Below are 17,281 nucleotides of genomic sequence, written 5' to 3' on the forward strand. Positions count from 1 at the left end.
AACAGGAGTAGGCCATACGGCCCCTCGAGCCTGCTCCGCCATTTAATACGATCATGGCTGATCCAATCATGGACTCAGGTCACTTCGCTGCCTGCTCCCCATAACCCCTCATTCCATTATCGGTTAATAAACTGTCTATCTCTGTCTTAAATTTATTCAATGACCCAACTTCCACAGCTCTTTGAGGCAGAGAATTCCATAGATTTACAACTCTGAGAGAAGAAATTCCTCCACATCTCAGTTTTAAATGGGCGCCCCTTATTCTAAGATTATGCCCCCTAGTTCTAGTCTCCCCCATCAGTGGAAACATCCTCTCTGCATCCACTTTGTCAAGCCCCTTCATAATCTTATACGTTTATATATCTAAGATTGGTTAGTTCTGATGAAGGGTCGATGCCAATGTTCCCTCTAAATTGTCTTTGTTGTTTGTGGCCTGTTTATCTCAATGTGTGGCCCCTTTAAATTTCTGCACATGCGTGGTATTTCAAATGGCAAAGCTTGAGAGAGGAGCCTGTGCAGTACCTTGAAGATTGCTGCGTGGCCACACATGCGCGCAGCTTAAAGGGAACATTGCTCTGTGCACAAACCTCTAAGCCATCTTTTCTCTTTCCAGTTGCTGACTGACGTGCTGTGCATTTTTATTTCAAATTTCCAGCACCAGTAGTTTTTTTTTAAATAAATTTCTCATCACTGCACCAGATGGTTCTGTGTAATAGATGGCAGATGGAACTGAAGTGTACCCAACAGGTTCACTCATGTCCTTTAGGGAAGGAAAACTGATATCCTGACTCGGTCAGGCCTATATGTGACTCCAGCCCCACACCAAGTGGTTGACTCATAACAGCCCCATGAAGTAGCCTGGCAAGCTGCTCAATTGTATCTAACCACTATAAAGGTGAAGGTCCACCACCATCTTCTCAGGGGAACTAGGAATGGACAATAAATGTCGACCTTGCCAGTGATGCCCACATCCTGAGAATAACTAAGTTTAAAAATCTGTTTATAGATAAAACTATTGAATTCTGAGGTGAATATTATAGATTTAAAATACAATTTTTCTCCATTCTTCTCCTCTTTTGAAGTCAGTGGCTCCTTGTTGGCACACATACAGCCTACTCTCCGATACCTGGTCTACTTGCCCATTATTTGCATGTTGGCAAGCAATTTTCCATCATAGCCAAGCTCGAGCCTAATCCTGCTCTCATATCCACACGTAAGCATGGTCACCAATGATAAGAGCAAAAGCCCTCCCTGATTTTCTTTTTCCCACTTACCAACCCAATACTGCTTAACTTAGGGTCCAGCTAGCTTTACATAGATACCAGATTGAACCAGGGACCTTACTGCACTGCAGGTTCCAGCTACTTACTGAGCTATCAATGGAGCTAGGACACAGATTACAATTAGCAAATTGAAATATTGTTCAGTTATTTATCGCAGCTAACCACCCGTTCTTTTTGTTTTGTTCTTCTGCAGATGAGTGTGTTCAGCTTTGAGGTGAAAGGTCCATTTTGCCAACAGTATCTAGCAGCATCACGCCAAAACTTCATTGTATTTCTTTCCAGCACAATATCGTGGCTCGTCTGCTGTCAGCTGAGTGGTTGTGCTACTTGCCACGTCTGTCAGTGCCAGTCATGTGGAGAAGAGAAGACTGAAGTTTTCAAAATTACATAAAAAGCGAAAAAGCAAAACGGCTATGGCTCCCGGACATCCTCATGCGTCAAGCCCTTTTCCCTGACCTTACCCTGCCGAAATGGAAACCCACCAAACCCTGTGATGTCACTTTATCCAGGGAGAGTAACTGAGCAGTGCAGCATGCGCCCCGAGGCCTAATTTACTCTGTGAGCAATAAGACTGCTTGCTGTCCCTCTGGTACTCCTCCATTTTCGATTTTTGCCTAACAGTGGTGCAATATGCTTTGTTTTCCTAAGTTCCCTCCCCCCACCCCGTGTTTGTCATTGTGCTTTCTTTCTCATGTTAATTTCTGCGTCATTTACCAAAAAAAAGCGTACGGCCATTTTCTTTTTAAAAGCAAGTTAGATTTTATGGTTTTTAGTTCCCATCCATGTAGAACCTGTTATGTTACCTTAAGATATCAATTAAATGAACGACGTGTTAAAAGGAAATTGTCAAAATAGATGATTTTGTTATATTTGAATTGTAACTTGCACCTTTGTTAAAGTATTTTTCCCTTTTTATGGCATTGTAATTGTGACTTGTTTCCTTGTGCCAGGTGAAACTTGTTAATGTTAACCCTTTGAAATTTCACAGTGTGTATTATGTTTCTATGTCATGTCATTTTTTTTATATATTAAAACACCCAGAACCTGCCCAAAAGACCAGGTTTTGGGCTTCTTTCTGAACTCTAAAACTGATCAGAAACAGAAATTTAAGTTGAAAGATTTAGCTGCTTCAAAAAGTGGAAGGAGCAGAACTTCAAAAGGAATTTGCACGAACGGAAAGAAAGACTACAGCTAAGCCAGTCAAGCAGTGTTTAACTGTGATTTTAGTAATCATGGTTTTTAAAAAAAAAAATGTAGCTTGGGACAGAGAATTTTTAGACCTGAATAAAATATCACCCATTTATCTGCTTCTAAACTACATACCTGTCCAACTTCTATCATTTGTACATTTTTTGTTACATTTATTTGATGAAAAAAAGTCAAAAACTTGATATTCAGCTGTTTAACGGGATGGTACCAAGAAAACACTGAAAGCTTTTATTGTAGGTTTCTTTTCTTTGTTTACATGACACTGTATTTACGGGAGAGTCAACTGCCAATCTAAGGAAAAACAGAATCAGAACTGAAATGCAGTGCCATCTCTCATCTGTAACTCATTTTTAATGTTGCTTTGTATTGTAGTAATCAATACGCAGTATATGTTGAATGTATATTAATATACTTTGCTATTTCTGTTTCGGAAATGTTGAAAGTATTTTTCCTTGTTTATGTTGGACAAAAGGTTCAGTGATCTAGTACATTGTGTGGGTCACTTGCAACTAGTAATTTAGTTGGAAAGTGGGATCATGACAAATAAAACCTATGTGATTTGATCTGATAAACGTCAGTTATTTAGCTAACCGCAAGCACTTTTTCCTATGTTATCCTCACTGTTTTGCTTTTGCAGTAAATTACCTCCACAGTATTTCATTGGGCTCGGGCATAAAGCAGGCAGACTACTGATTCTTCCTGAGTTTGTTGGACTAGGAGGCATAATAATGGGTGGTCACCTTAACGCAATAATTGTGCCTTTAGTTGGCCTGTTAAAATGTGTTGTGGGGATGACGTGCACATTTGATACTTAAGGATATTGGTCTAAATCTCAACATTAATTGTTGGTGCTCTGAGAAATCAGTACTTTAATTTGGAACAACTGCAATATCCAGTTATATTTATCCACATTGTTGAGTAAAAAGTTGCAGTAATGGTTAAAATGTATCCAAAAAGTTAATGCTTTGTGATATTTTAAGAGATTTTTGCTGTTGCATTTTATAATCTGTGCCTATTAGAAAATCTTGGATCAAGAAAGAAAGGACTTGAATTTATACAGTGTCCTCAAATTCCCAAAACACTTCAACATTAGCACAGACTCCAATATATTATTCTCCAGCCTTCCTAGTCCCGGATCCTTATTGTATTGTGCAGTTTGAAGATGGTAATGCACCCTAACTCTTAAGCAAAACATTTCTCATTCTTCAGAAACAATCTCGTTGTGCTATTGCCAGATTAGACGTGGCAAATTTCAAAGAACACCAAGAAAGCGGGTAACAACTATTAGGAGTAAGCAAGCTTGTACAAGGGAGGTGTGTGCTCGAAATCCAGTAGATATGTACAGGGAATGTGGGGATTGAGTACTGGCAGGCATCAAAGCTTGTGCATCCACTATTAAATATCCAGAACTGTGCATGTCTTCTTCTATTAATTATTGAGCCAAATAAAAGTTTTTTTGTATTGTAAGTATTATACTTAAAAAATCAACATTTAATTATTGAGTAGTTATTTTTTTAAACAAGTGAGAACTTTTTCCAATATGTTTGAGTTTCCAAAGTTTGCATTTTGTTAAAAGTATAATATTGCTATAATTAAGTTTAAAACGAGCTGTTCATTACAGTGAAGGACATCAATATATTAAATATATATTTAAATATTTCCATATTTAAGGCTCATGGTCAATTTAAATTAGACTGGTCACAAATAATGTGGACTGCAAATTGAGTGACATTTACAGTATTCTATGCCAACAATGTGTCTTAACTACAACCTTAAGATGAACAGACATGTATTCCCATCCTTAACACCGTTCAGTCCACTCATTGTCAATGGTTCGTTTTGCTGATTGAACAACTTTATTTCAGGTCATCATTCATATCTGCGCTAATTGTTACATATGGTTGAATATCAAACCCAGATTCATCTATTTACCTGCAAAACCTGTCTGGAAACTAGGAACCATGCTGCATACAGAATTTGAATCACAGGCCTGACAATTTAGGAATGATACTCAAACTAAAATGGATGCTTTTTACATGATTGAACTTGAATGTTTTAAAAACATAAAATGACAAAAATTCAGCATTATCTATCATTAGATATCCAACTACCACGATCTGCTCTTGTCATTGAAAGGCTAATGCTGTTTGGCTACTTACCAAATATGTTCCCCAAGGACTATCAAAAACTATTACTGGACTTATTTTCCATTACCGAGTTGCTGTGCTGCTCAGAAATCTCCCACAATTAAGCGGGTTGGATCAAGCAGTCTGGACATTGATTCTCAACTATTGTGAAAGGCTTTAAACTCTTGGCGGATGTAATATGCTAGGCTTGCTGTGTTCTTGGCACATTAACGGGAGCAGCAGAAGTAAAGTATTGCAGCTTGCCTGCTCCATAACCTGTCTAGAAATGCTTATAACTTTGGGCTCAATTTTCCCCAAAGTCGTTTTTTGACGTACTTGAAGAGTTACACCTGTTTTTTTGGGGGCCCAACTACGCCCCCAAAAAAATCATCCAACTTTCCCCATTTGAATTGTTGATTTTGGCGCCGCCTAGCCTGTCCTTTAGCTTTGGGGGTGGAGCCGAAGATCTACGCCAAAAAGATTAGGTTGCCAGGGTAACGAGGGGCACACCGTGGGCTGAGGCTGGAAAGTGAAACATACAACACATTCTGGCCAGCTCACAGCAACCTGCACAAGCACATTGCACATTGCAGCAGCAGTCCAGCATTTAATTATTAAAGTGTTTATGCCAAAAGTCTATCCCACCCGTTTCCGCTCCTAACCCTGGCCGAAAGGCTTCCCTCCCCTCCCCTCCGGGTGTCACCCCTAACCCTGGCCGAAAGGTTTCCCTCCTGCCGGTTTCCGCTCCTAACCTGGCCAAAAGGCCTCCCCCACCCCTTCCCTCCTCTCCCCTCCCGCTGCCCATCTCTCCCCCTCTCCCTCTGCTGCTGCTGTCCGGGCCGTGGAACTGCATCTGCTGCGCTAATTTTCTTATCTGCACCAATTTTGTTTAGTCTGTTTTTCCAGATTGCTCACATACACCGTCCTAAGAAAAATTGGAGTAAATCGGAGCTGGCCAAACTTGCTTAAATGCCCAGAATTACCAATGAGGTAAAAAAAATCGTAGCCTAAAAAATCCTATCTAAATGAATTACGCTAGCGCAGAAACTGGGGAAACTTGGAGATTTTAATTTACTCCAAAAAAAACGGTGCATGCCAAAAAAAAGGTGCAGATAATTGGGGAAAATTAAGTCCATTATTTTGATGCTCAATAGGAAAATGTTCCATTGAACACCTTTGATGTATTTGATAAAATTAACACTAATTTGAAAATTCTCAGATCAATGCTGTCAAATTAATATAAAGCACATTCAGATGTTTGAGAGACATGTTAAGGCATTACATAAATGTCAGTTTTTCCTCATTTTTATTTATTTATGGTGTTTAAAAAAGCAAGGAGCAGAAAAGATGTTAAGTTAACTATAGCAGACCCAATAATCTTCAATCGCAACAGAAGTTGAAATAGAAACTTAATGAAAGTGAACAAAGTGAATTAAAATATCATATTTGATAATTACTGCTGATTCAAATGCACAAAAGCAAGTCATCACATAGTGTACATGTTAATTGACAACTTGGCACTCTTGAGAAAAATGACAAGGACAGGAGCAAACTTGCCCATTAATGCTGCCGCCTTTTTTTAATTACTTATTCTTGGGATGTGGGTGACACTAGCAAAGGCTACATCTGTTGTCTTCCTTTTGTTGCTCTGGGAAAGTTGAGGTGAGCCACCATGTTGAATGACTGCTAGCAATTGTTTGTGCAACTGAGTGCCTTGCTAGGCCACTTTTAGGAATGAAGAGCTATAGAATGGACTTGAGTCATGTGTAGGCCAGACCAGGTGGGGAGTACAGACAGGATCACTTTCTTTAAAGATTAGTGAACCAGTTTGGTGCTATTCCACAAATGATCAGATTTATTGAGTCCAGTGCACAATTTGCCATGGTGCGATTTGACCTTGCAACGCTTGGTTCGCTAGTCTTGTACCAAAACCTGGAGTCAATGGTTATTACTTTTCATTATAGACCAAATAGTTCTGTTTATTTTATACAGATTATCTGGTCATTATCACATTGCTGTTTGTGGGAGCTTGCTTGTGCGCAAATTGGCTGCCGCGTTTCCCACATTACAATAGTGACCACACTCCAAAAGTACTTCATTTGCTGTAAAGCGCTTTGTCAAGTGGTCGTGAAAGGCACTATATCCATCCAAGTCTTTCTGTACATGGTGTATTCATTTTAACTTCCCTTCTCCTTCCCACTACAAAGAAAACAAGTTCTATGTCTCCACCCTTCTTCCTGTTCTGAAGGCTTTTAGCTTCACAAAATATCTCCAGCCAGCTAATCGGTGATCTGTTCCCTGGACCCTGCTCGTGTCGCACTGGGGCCAGATTCTTGCGTGCTTTGCCCCACCCTCCCTGTGGAAAAGTGACCTCTCTGGTCAGCACTTTGCCTTTAATGACATGACTGAGATCACTGCTGAGGTGCGAGTGGAAATGTACATCAGGATCCGAATCCTGTGTCCGACCACTTCACACTGCTGTTTCCCCTCTACTTTTAAAAACAAATGCTGCACTGCAGAGTGTAGAGAGGATTATGTAAGAATCTTCATGAACACGTTCTTGAATCCTAATTTATTTTCCCTTCCATACCTTCAGATGAATTGTGTGGAAGTGATTTGTCAGAATTATGCCAAGTTCTGTCCTTAAGATTTCTCGAGGTAGGCAAAGTCCAATGCATAGGAAATGAGGGAAATTAGCTATGCAGGATGTGTGTGAACTACAGAAGGGTGGAAGCGGACAAGAGAGTAGAGCTAGTTTTTTTCCAAGATGGACAAGATTCTGGTGTTAAATCTACCTGTTCATGTTCCCCAAAGGCATAAGGCGTGCGTACATCTGTGCTAATTTGGTGGTAGTGAGTTTTCCAAATGTTAAGTTGGGTATCATATTTACATATAATCAAGCATTCTCATTATACAGTAAAAGATGTATAAAATATTGAAACTTTTTCTCTAAAAGGAAATGTACATAAGGATTGCCATTCTTGTATTGTATTAAATATCATATTTCATGTGCGTGGGAGAGGAGAAAAACCATGGGAGACAGAAGCTATGGGCTCGATATTAAACCGCCACCCTCTCACATCAGGTGGGGAGGAGGGTTAAAGACTTAAATATAGGGAAGGCGTCCCCAACAAAATGCCCAATATCCCGCTGCCTTTTTTTACAGTGGTGGATATCGGGGCATCAGGATGTCCCGCTGTGGAGAGGCAGGACACCTCATTTATATTTAACTCCGGTACCCAATTCACTGCTGCTGCACGGACAAGAAAGCCGCAAGTAAAAGGGAGGTGGAAGCTGCCAGCTCCACAAGGTACGCGCCTTTCGGTACATGCTCCCCCACCCACGATAGCCTCTCTCTTCACCCGCCCATCCCCTCCCCAAACTCTGTTGGCCTCTCCAAACTCCCATGACCAGCGACCTCTTACCACCCTCTCCCATCCCAGCTCGTTTCTCCAACCTCCCCAGTTGTCAGGGACCGTACACAGGGTTGCCCAGCTGCGGCCTCTCACCGCTGGGTTTGCTTCCCGGCCACCGACCAGGCTGTCCATTTAACCAGCTGCCGGGCGGGAAACTGAACAAATAAATGATAGTGAGGCTTTGCCATTAATTTGTCAGGACCTGCGCGACCCTGGCCTTGCTGCGTTCTTCAGCTGTTTCAGCCTCCCCTGGAACTTCCATACCCCCCTGTAAATACCGGGGCCATGTGTCGCTAAAGAACGGCCTTGGGATTTGTGGGAATGATATTTGGTATGGTAACATATTAGCATTGGTTACATGCGTCCGAGTAACAATGTTTTCATTTATCATTGCAGAGAGGATGATTTTCACATGGCCTCGTATATTATTGCTTCTAACCCTTTAGAGAAATCGACCCCGCAGTCCATGTGACAAGTTACTGGTTTGTATTCACTGTGAATGCAGTTTTATTTAAGACCAGTACAATTTTGAGATGTCATTAGAAACAGGCCATCGAAACTCATATAAAGCTTTCACATGCAAGAGACTTTAATCTCAGTATCTCAGTCATCTAGCCTGGCGTTCAAAGCTGAGTTCAAGAGGTGAAAGTTCAGGTTGTTTTGATCACCAGCCTTACCCAGTTTCTCTTTGGTTACAGACATTTGAACAGTAATGCAAACTTTCACCAAAAGCAAAGAGAATGTATTAAGGAGTTTAAATAAGCTGAAATGAAAACATTAAAGATTATTTACAACACAAAAATGTTCGCAAAGAAAAGCAATTTTTAGTAGAACTGTTAAAATGACGTGTACAATTAAACTGATTTAGTCATAAAAGCTTGATAATGACTGCAACAGCTATCCTTGTTTCTTACAGTTTGATAATGCTGCGTAAACTGTCGATTTGGCTTATTTGTTAATGGCAGAGAGTAGTAGCAGTCTGATTCCAGTATTTTATGTCCTGGTACAACATACTAGATATATGGGCCACTAACATAAAAGTGGTAGATAACCCAGTGAGGGCGGTCAAAGTGAAGGCGTTCACCGCTGGCCCCAAAGTAAGCTTTGCACAAACATTTTGCGATCTCTGTGTCGAGAACTTCGGGTTTTCCGACGTTCAATTCAAATCAACGGAGGTTAGTGGGGATTCCCTTGTGCGAGCTGCTGTGACGTCAACAAGCTGTCCTAAGCAGTCAATCAAAAGGCAGAATTCTCACAGAGAGCAAACAAAGAAGTGAGTAAGCTCTTAAAATTCAAACTTTTTAGAAATGTTAGAGAGAGCAAAACAAAGATTGGGGCTCTCACATGGAGAAAAGGCAGACCCGAAATATAGATGAACAGACTTTAAAAAGGTATTACATTTTTTTTTTTAAGTTTCTTAAAATATTTTATTTTTATTAAAATGGATAAATTTAACATTGCACAAAATTACAATTCATTTTCAGACCCTTAACCTTTGTTTAGCAGTCAATACGCTGCTAAAACCCCGGTTACACCGAATCCCTTTGGGTCTAACTTTTAGTGGGGAATTTAGCAGTGGTATTACTGCACAAGAGCTGAAGTTTTTGTCAGTTTCCCCGATTTGAGAGATTTCACCGATTGCCAGCTCTGTGAGGGATTGGTGGCACAAGCGCAGCCAGTGTCAGAACTGTGAATGATAGATCACAACTTCAGGATTTCCACATGTGCCAAATCCCGAAATTGCACTCGGCTTCAAAGGCAGAATGTCGCCAAGCACTGCGAGTTCACCATTGACCAGACCGCAAATTCAGGGCCATTCAGTTACATCATTTTGTATATTTTTGAGAAGTGTTTTGTGTAAAGTGGGAACTGGCTTGGAGACGTTACTTAACCAATTAGTGGATGAGTGTTGAATATGAGTTTACTGATTTATTTGCTTTTATTTGAGATTAGAGATTGTGGCCCTGGACTTCCTCAGTGGGTCTGCTCCTGTAGCTTCTTCAGGAGACGAGTGGAATCCCTACAAAAATGGCAGAGACCTGTTTCTGCTGGATCTCTGCCCTTGCAGGAATTTCCTGGTTGCCTTGCGGTGCAGATCCTCATGTCATACTAGGCAAATGATGGCAAGTGATTGGAGCTAGGAGCGGGAACTTTCCATATAGGGAATCCAGCTCCATAGGTTGGTAACTGTGAAGTCCAATGCGCTGACTGGGGTGAGGTATCCTGAGGTCCACAAAGGCTGATGTGGACCTCACTTTCGGGATCCAGGCCAGGCAAGTGACTTGGATCCTCAAAGAACCCTGCAGGTACTATTCTGAAATATTTCAGGAGCAACCCTCTTACTCAGGGCTATGGGAAACATGGTCATGGGGAGTTCTGGGCAACTCCATCCACTTCGGCAAGCTAAGCGCTGGAGGGCACGGGTGGGTGCAACAATTGGGCTGAGGACCTCGGGATTTCTTTTATTCCATTCTCGAGATGTCAGTAGCCGCCTCTGATTTTAAGGAGCTGGCTCAGTGAGAAAGCACATTGCGTGGTGTGCTGCATTGTGCCATCCTGGACAGTTTGCTTCCAGGTTCAAACCGTGATCTGTGACCGGTTAACAGATTCTGGCTGGGGCAACTGAGGAAGCTTCAAAGTCCTTTTAGCGTTCCTATTTCTGATTACTGTTGATGACCACATGCTCGTTTCTGGTTGGGGAAACTGGGTAATAGCTTGGCTGTGATAGCTACCAAGTCAAATAACATACCAACACTTATTCACGTTCACACATTTAGAATGGCCCCTTGAGTGAGGTACCAGAAGGTTGCCCATATCCCTCTGTGTTTGTTCCCCCTCTCCCTCTCCTAAGGATACTATCAGGAGGGGGAGAGGCCTAAACAAATAGAAGATTGAGACAATTGTTAGTAATAGCTTGATTTGTCTGGGATCATAAAGTGAAATAGGGGACTCTTTGTAAAAGGAAGAGGTAAAAAGGAGTCAAAAATAGTTTGATAGGATGAAGAATTTAAAGAAAATCGTCTCATTAAACAGAAATGACTCTTCATGTGATCAGTTGATCTTCACACTGCTGTGGTGCTTGTTGGAAGTTGACTATCGTAAATGTTGGCAAGAACTCTGACCTTTGACCGCCATACTTAATTAAGCACAGTTTATAGTTCTCTTCCTTATCAGATGTGATAACGACCGAATGATAAATACAAGGAGACTTGGGATCCAGGCAGCAGAAGGAGCGAAGGAGAGCGAGGAAGGACTTGAATGGAGATAGGTGAGAGATGTTTCACTAATTCTCGGCTGTCAAGTCTCTGTGATATTTTAGCTCTCATAAAAGCCATTAAGGTTCAAGTATTGCTGGGGAATGATATTATTTGCATTGCAGGGTAGAGTTTTTGGTGTACATTATAGCTACGTTTTATACGCGTGGTAAAGTAAGTCAATATGAAAAATTATTCACTCAAAATTAAATTTCAGTTAGAAATGTTCTGAAATGAGGAATTAGCACCATGAATTTTAACCGTTTTATTTTTTAAAACAAGTTTTGGATTTATTTTAGTAAAACTAACTGCTTTGAAGAGCACTAGGTAATTTTATTTTTCTCCAGTGCATTCATGCAGAATTTTCAGATAACACATCCTCAGTAATATGGGAAGCTTAACCAGTGACCCCACAGACACAGTGCTCCAACATACTGTATCGTCTTAAGGAGTTACTTAATATATACAATTCTCTATTTCACTTGACTTAGATGTTGGCACTCTCAAAGGTTAAACTTGTAAGCTAACCTGACAGTCGAGTGTAATGCTGAGGGAGTGCTGCAATGTCAGAGGTGCTGTTCTTCAATTGAGACATTGAACCAAAGTCTCGTCTCCTTGTTTTGATGGATGCAAAAGATCCCATGGCACTATTTGAATCAACGCTACCACAAACAGAGTACTTGGTGATTTATAGCCATGCTGTTTGAGGATCATTTGCCCATGTAACGAGCTTCCAAAGTAGTTAATTGTACATGAGGCACTTTGAGGCATTTCTCAAAGATTTGATAATGCTCTATCTAGACGCAGTTTGGCTTTCTGAAGGAATTTTCATGTTAATTATTTTTGCAGGGTGGTGGGGGGGGGGGGGGAGGTGGGCGGGAGGAGGGAGGAAGAGAAGATGCATTTAAACTCAATTCAAATGTTGAAACTCCTCCCCATATAGAATGTAAACCAATTTAGGAGAACGCGGATTTCAGAGGTACAAAGCCAAGTATCAGATAAATGAAATAAATTCAGAGAAAACCTACTACAGCAGTGATTCAAATTCAGTTTCACAAAATTAGGTTTGTGTTTCCCTGAAAAGTTCTAAAGCTTTCCAAATTCTCCAAGTGAAGGCAAAGTGACTTGCAGTTTGTGAAATGCATTAAATTAAACCGTACCAGGGAACTGGTCTATTAAAATCTGTCCATGTTTACAGTTGTTCTCTGTTAATGACACGGGCATGAGTTGAATATACGCATCAGTGAAAAATCTGCATTCTTTTATCATCCTCCAGCTTCCCTCCTTTCCTCAGGGTATTTACACTTGTGAGTTCCAAGAGCACATGCAGTTTCTAGTAGCTCATCCCAAGTAGTCATTCTTTACCTGTGAAACTAGAAAGTGTGTGTCAGCAGTTAATTTAACCGTTGTGCAGTTCAACCTGATCCTTTCCTATCCTACGCTGATGTCCACAAATGCTCGCTTTCTATCCCTCGTTAGTGGTCAGGAGGGGGAACCCTAACTGATTTTTCTCCCCCCGCCCCCGCCGAGCAAGAGACGCTGCGGCAAATTGTGATGCCTACCGTGATTCAGGCCCAGATCAGCAAATGAAACCTGGAACTTTTCTGGTCTATTGCACACCAGGCAATCCATTTACCAACTGAGCAATTGTGGAGTGAGAGTGACATCTATTCGTTCTATTCCTTTGTCCTTAATAAGCCCAAAAGACTGACTATGTAATCATCGGACCGCATAAATGAAACAAATACATTAAATTCAGAAGTTCTAAAGGATAATATTTATATTCACAGTGTCTAAGCCTGCAGCCATCATGAAGACAATTGTTATGACCTTGGCTCTCTTTGTGATTTCAGGTATGTGAGTACTGTACAATCCTTTAACCTCAATAGTTGAAGAAATACACCAGCTGCATACGAATCGTAGTTTTGATTTGACGTTGCCAAGTTCAATGGGTTCATTATTTTCTTCATTTTATTTAACTTGTAAATAATGATTTGCAGCTGATGTGTGCTACTGTGCAAACCTGTTTAGCATTATAATAATACCTCGCTGGTATCTATAGGGTTCCGAAAGCACATCACAGTGCTCAGACCTGCATTGTGCTGTGTTTTGGAATACTATAACAAGGTATGAAATTAAAGTCGATGGAAGGATTGTGTGTACATCAGAACCCATTAGGTGCTTTTGAAGTACCTGATGCACCATTTGTGTGTCCTTATTAACTGAATAAAACACTTCAACATTACTGCTCACACATCACACCTAATCTCATGAGCTGGTTCAGCTGCCAATGGATGGTCAGTGCCAGAATATAATTTAATTGATCATTTTACTGCTTAAATTACCTTTCTTATGTCCTTCATTTTATTACAAACATTCTGTGTAAATAGGGTAGATCGTTTGTTAAAAACAAATAACTTTAAGTCAGACGACCTGTACTTTCGAGTTGCAGGCCCCCTGATTATTAGTGATTTATTTTTATTTTTGAAAGCTATTACAAATGTTTAGTTTTTTAAAACTTTTCTCCCCATCTAATTTTCTTATCTGCTCTACTGAAGTTGCTGTCTCATGATGGGATGAGGTTCTGTGGGCACTGGGTGGCCGCCTATGCCCTACCCAATTAGTCATTCATCATGTATAAATGTGGATAGTGAGTATTGGTGGGCGGTTCCTCTGCAGAAGGCATCGCCACCAAACCCTATCAAGTCCTTATCCAGGAGGAGTCAATGGACAATGAGCAGATACTGTCTAATTTTTCCCCTCACTTGCTCAGAGGTGCTGATGTCAGGTGTGGTGCTGTAACTGCTACCGCTGGTGAGATCAATAACCTAATTGCAGCTAGGGGATCAAACCTGATGCTTCTTTGCTTTAACTCTGACAACATCCCATGCATTCAGACGTAAAATGTTGCATCACTTATCTTTGCATTAACTCCATTACATTCTCAATGTTTCAGCTGATCTTCAGTAGAGGAACTATTTATTACCCATTAGCTTTAGAGAATGTACATAAATTAGTCAACGATAAACCCAGTGCACTCTTGGCTGGCCTCCCACGTTCTACCATGCGTAAACTTGAGGTCATCCAAAACTCGGCAGCCCGTGTCCTAACTCACACCCATCGCCCCTGTGCTTGCCAACCTACATTGGCTCCCGGTTAAGCAATGCCTCGATTTCAAAATTCTCATCCTTGTTTACAAATCCCTCCTTGGCCTCACCCCTCCCTATCTGCAATCTCCTTCAACCTCACAATCCCCCGAGATGTCTGCGTTCCTCAAATTCTGCCCTCTTGAGCATCGCTGATTATAACTGCTTATTGGTGGCCGTGCCTTCCGCTGCCTGGGCCCTAAGCTCTGGAACACCCTCCATAAACCTCTCCGCCTCTCTACCTCTCTTTCCTCCTTTAATATATTCCTTAAAACTTACCTCTGACCAAGTTTTTGGTCATCTGCAGTAATTTCTTCTGGGGTGGTTCAGTGTCAAATGTATTTGTTTTGTCTTAAAACACTCCTGTGAAGTGTCTTGGGACGTTTTACGACGTTAGAGGTGTTATATAAATACAAGTTGTTGTTATTTTATAAATAAGACTAAAATATCAGCCTGTAGCTTTTTCTACATAGGTTGAAGGGTATGTTTGAAAAATATTCAAATGTGACTCAGACCTGATTTAATAATTGTTACCATTAATGTCTTGTGCCCCTATTCTTTTGTATAGGAACTCATGGTGCAGTCCTGTGGCAAGATGAGCCCCAAACTGGTCTAGATGAGCTGAGAAATACTCTTCAGAACTACCTCAGGCAAGTGAGTGACTCAGCCAGAGGCATTGTTGAGCAGATCGATAACTCCGAGATTGGCAAGCAGCTGAAGTAAGTATCTAACAATTACCAACATTCTACCATCATTTGGTTATTTATACAATAGAATAACAGTAGGATCATCTCCATTAAGGTAAATACTGTCTGGTTTTGATAGAGGCAACTAAAAATGATGAGGAAGACGATTTTTGGCCAATGCACATTAGAATAGCTTCATAAAGTCTTTCGTAAAACTGCAAGTTCTGCTTAAGTGGTTAATTGTGTCTAGCACTCAAGATTAAAGGTGACTTAGATAGCTGAAATAATGCTGCTAGTTTCCACCTCTAGACGGATGTGCCATTTTGACTATGTCTTAGATGGGTGTTACCAATAGTAATAATGTTTACCGTCTTTCCCAACTTTAGTAGGACACATGGCACTAATGGCTTAAAGTGCAAAGTGTATTTGGGTGGGGAGATAGAGATGCAAAGTAGCTCAAATGAAAAGAAAATCAAATACCATCTTACATAGGGCACAGAAAGTGTGACAAAAGGTGGAGTGCCCTTTGTAATCTTTGGTTTCATCTGTATCCTAAGAATTTCAGAGAGCTTGGAGAACCTCAGAGGCTATTCTGTGGAACTGCAAAGGATAGTAACTCCTCTATCAGATGAAGTTCGTGAGAGAATCCAGAACGACAGTGCGATACTCGAGGAGAAGATTCAGAAGAACTTGGAAGAGCTCAAAGTCAAAATCCTTCAGTACAATGAGGAGCTCGGTAAAATGGTCCACCAGAATTCTAATGAGTACAGCCGTATCCTAGGTTCCCTGGCCGGCAGTCTTAAGGAACAAGCTATTCAGAATGCTAAGGACCTTCACCAACGGCTGACCCCTTTAGCTCAGCAGTTCCAGGAGAAAATCAACACCAATATTGATGACTTTCAAGCAAGCGTCTCCCCATATGCTAAATCTATTCAGGAGAAGGTCAACCGACAACTGAATGAATTCCACCAGAATGCTTCTCCTTATACCAGTGAAATCAGTGCAAAAATCTATGAAAACATTGAAAAGATGAGACAGAAATTAACCCTGCTCACCCAGAACGTCCAGGAGCGTGTCACTCCATATGCTGAAGACATTAAAAGCAAGTTGACCTCTTTGTGGACCGCATTCCACCAAGATTAAAATTAAGGACAGTAGAGCAAGTCAAACGACCATAATTGTAGTTTAGATCATGATCAACTGTGGCCTGTTTTGTTTTGCATTACTAATACATTAACATTCCAATGTTTACATTAATACAAATAGGTTGACAATGTTGTATCAAGATATTTATTCACTAGCTAGGATACCAAAATGCTGTATTAACAAACATGTACTACTATCTTTACAAGAAGAATGTACTATACTGGTTGTTCCTATTCTTGTGAAAATTGCTGTCACAGAAGTATGTTTATGTCAGCTACTGGAGACTACATAGGTGTTAGGGGTGCCATTTCTAAGTACACGATGACTTTACAATGGAGAAAGTCAGCGTTAGTAGATTACCTTGGTATGCTGCTCTTACTGAAGACTGTTTGTGAACATTACAAATTAATCTGATTTACTGCACCAAAATAAACTCGGGCAAAAGTTTTAATAATACCATTGAAAGGTGTACTGTGCTGATTTTATGATCGAACGTGAATTGCTATTTAATAGCATTGTATCTTAAATGCAAGTGTGTTCTCCATTGGAACTAGGATCAGTGTGTGTGTGGATAATTAAGCCAACGGGAAATCTGCTGAAGGAGACGCATCTCTTTTAGTTCTTCTACTTTTTTATTTTATCAATTTCCCTTCCTTTTTTAAATATATTTTTTTAACCTCATGAAGATGAGAGTAATAATGGAAAAGGAGCATTTTCATTTTTTCTTACCCCAGTGTCGGCATTGACTACCCCAGGATCGCTATTGCATTGTTTGGTACAAAATAAAACTCCTACTGTGCCCCAACAATGTGCCTTAACCCAGAACTCGAAAGAGCAACCTACTGTGTTTTAATTCCAGTCCGACACTAACCACCCTGAACTTATTAAAAAGTTAAAAATTGATAAAAACAGCAAAAACTATTTTAACATTGCAACCTATGGGACTAGTGCAACCTTCAATACTGGTTTGAACTATTTGGTTCATTTTGCAATAGCTTTATTGAATGTCAAATTA

General features: G+C 40.5%; 2 protein-coding genes across 4 annotated transcripts in view; both read left to right on the forward strand.

Annotated features, from left to right (window-relative positions):
• Positions 1–3,055, forward strand: part of sik3 (SIK family kinase 3) — a 391,943-nt gene extending 388,888 nt beyond the window's left edge. For all 3 annotated transcript variants that reach the window (XM_070894468.1, XM_070894470.1, XM_070894469.1), the window contains one exon: positions 1,477–3,055. The gene's annotated coding sequence lies outside the window, so the exon portion shown is untranslated. The remainder of the gene's footprint in view (positions 1–1,476) is intronic.
• A 10,043-nt stretch (positions 3,056–13,098) lies between these two features.
• Positions 13,099–16,264, forward strand: LOC139275918 (apolipoprotein A-I-like). The gene is made up of 4 exons (XM_070893136.1): positions 13,099–13,141; positions 15,003–15,153; positions 15,324–15,329; positions 15,678–16,264. The coding sequence occupies exons 1-4, from the start codon at positions 13,099–13,101 to the stop codon at positions 16,261–16,263; spliced, it is 786 nt and encodes a 261-aa protein (XP_070749237.1). The 3' UTR covers position 16,264.
• The last annotated feature ends 1,017 nt before the right edge of the window (positions 16,265–17,281 follow it).

Source organism: Pristiophorus japonicus, chromosome 11, assembly GCF_044704955.1.
Source record: "Pristiophorus japonicus isolate sPriJap1 chromosome 11, sPriJap1.hap1, whole genome shotgun sequence".
Lineage (NCBI taxonomy): Eukaryota > Metazoa > Chordata > Chondrichthyes > Pristiophoridae > Pristiophorus > Pristiophorus japonicus.